This window comes from Eurypyga helias, unplaced genomic scaffold (genome assembly GCF_000690775.1).
Source record: "Eurypyga helias isolate BGI_N326 unplaced genomic scaffold, ASM69077v1 scaffold29732, whole genome shotgun sequence".
NCBI classification, from domain to species: Eukaryota; Metazoa; Chordata; class Aves; order Eurypygiformes; family Eurypygidae; genus Eurypyga; species Eurypyga helias.
Window position 1 is genome coordinate 492 of NW_010237024.1, and position 1,906 is coordinate 2,397.

Consider the following 1,906-nt stretch of genomic DNA (forward strand, 5'->3'; position numbering starts at 1 on the left):
CACGCAGCTGGGATGCTGGAGCGTAGGCGGGCTTCTTGCCCCAGCCAGGAGCGCAACGCTTCGAGGCTGCTAGCTCTTCTTCACGTCAGAACGATGCCGGGCGCCCCGCCTCGCCCAAACGCACGGAATACGCTCCCTCACGTCTCACTGGCGGGTTTTTTCATATCCTGCTCTCCGTAAGTTGGGATGCGGGTTCCAGCCCCTCGGTTCTTGGCATAAATACCCGCCGTCCTCGGGCTTTTCTCCCCCTCGGCTCCTCACTTGCACGTGGGGGGATACACTCAGCGGGTAGAAAGTCGTTTTCACCGCCAGAGCGATCGCGCCGGACCTTTGTTTTTCCGTCCCGGGCATTGCAGGTACCCGTCCCGAGTGTTCGTGGGGGACACCTTCTGCTACTTCGCCGGCATGACCTTCGCCGTGGTGGGCATCCTGGGGCACTTCAGCAAAACGATGCTGCTCTTTTTCATCCCGCAAGTGCTCAACTTCCTCTACTCCCTGCCTCAACTCTTCCACGTCATTCCTTGTCCCCGTCACCGACTGCCGAGGTAAGGTACGCGAGCGACCTGCACGGTAGCGCAGATGGTGCCTCGGGTGCCCGGCGCCGGCTGGGAAGGGTGGTGGTAGGTGCTGTTTAACAGCCAGCGGAGGAAGCTCCCTGGCTACAAGGAAGCCGCCTTGCGCCTCCCCCTGCGGTCACCTTGTGCTGTAAAGGTTTCTCAACGAGGTTGAATTCTGTGGCCCCCCCGCCCCGATACAGAAGAGTGATGTTAACAGTGTCACGATAGGGTTATTGTCAGCTACGAGACAGAACTTGGTACAGGCCGCTTTTCCCGCTGCCGAGGGAGGATCTGCTGAGGTGTCGGCACAGCAGACACCGAGACAGCCCTGGGCAGGAATCGCCTCCCGACTCCCTGCCCGATCAGAGGGAAGAGGTGGCGGCAGCTGTTGTGAAAGTGTATTGGGTTATTCCTGCTTTTTCCACCACTGGACTTCTTTGTCAGCTACTCAGCTAGGGATCTGGGTCTGCTTAACCAGGGACCTCTGCGTCTCCTTGCGCTATCCGGACTAAAACGTTACTGTTTCTTTTAGGCTCAATCCTAGTACAGGGAAGTTGGAGATGAGCTACTCCAAATTCAAAACGAAGAGCCTCTCTGCGCTGGGAACAAGCATCCTGAAGGTAATATCCGGAAAGCTTTCCAAACCCAGGCACGTGTGGAGGCGGTGATCAAAGGCACGGGGAAGGGGCTGGGAGGGAATGTAGAACTTCTGGGTTCACTCCTTATTTCCTCGCTCAAATCCAGAGGAAAACAGTCTGCTTAGTCTGTCACCACCCCTCGACTCTGTCAGTAATCCATCTGTCGCATGTAGAAGTGTCTGGGACCACCGGGAGCCTGTCCCGTCTTCTTAGTAAGAGCCAGATCCGGGGTGGTACAGCAAAAGGGATCACGGGCAAAACCAGCCGGTGAGCGCCACCCGGGCCCGGTGAAACAGCACGCGCTGGGTTTTTTCCCCAGGTGGTCAAGATCTTGCGCGTGGTGGACGTGAGGAGTGGAACGGACGAGGATGGCGAATACACCGAGTGCAATAACATGACACTTATCAACTTTGTCATAAAGCTGATTGGACCCACCCACGAGCGGAATCTCACCCTCCTGTTGCTGCTTATTCAGGTCAGCCAAGCGGTTCCTCCGGGATGGAAACAGATCCAAATCCACCCCGGGTTTCAAAGGGAAAGGGGGAAACACGTCTTTGTCCAAGATGGGGCTGAGCATTCGTATTCAGACAGAGACATTTACCCAAATTCCCACTCGGGAAGAAGGACTTCCAGCCAGCCAACCCGCAGACCAGACAGGGCTTAGGCAGCCTACACCAGGGGCGGGGGAGGCTGGGGAGACACAGCGCGCCG

At 57.3% G+C, this 1,906-nt stretch overlaps 1 protein-coding gene across 1 annotated transcript in view; it reads left to right on the forward strand.

The window, feature by feature from the left end:
* Nucleotides 1-1,906, forward strand: part of DPAGT1 (dolichyl-phosphate (UDP-N-acetylglucosamine) N-acetylglucosaminephosphotransferase 1 (GlcNAc-1-P transferase)) — a gene marked incomplete at its 5' end in the record, with an annotated part of 2,806 nt that overhangs the window by 461 nt on the left and 439 nt on the right. Inside the window, 3 exons of the mRNA XM_010147324.1 lie at nt 357-545; nt 1,090-1,177; nt 1,515-1,670. Of these exons, the coding sequence (XP_010145626.1) occupies nt 357-545; nt 1,090-1,177; nt 1,515-1,670 (433 nt within the window). The remainder of the gene's footprint in view (nt 1-356; nt 546-1,089; nt 1,178-1,514; nt 1,671-1,906) is intronic.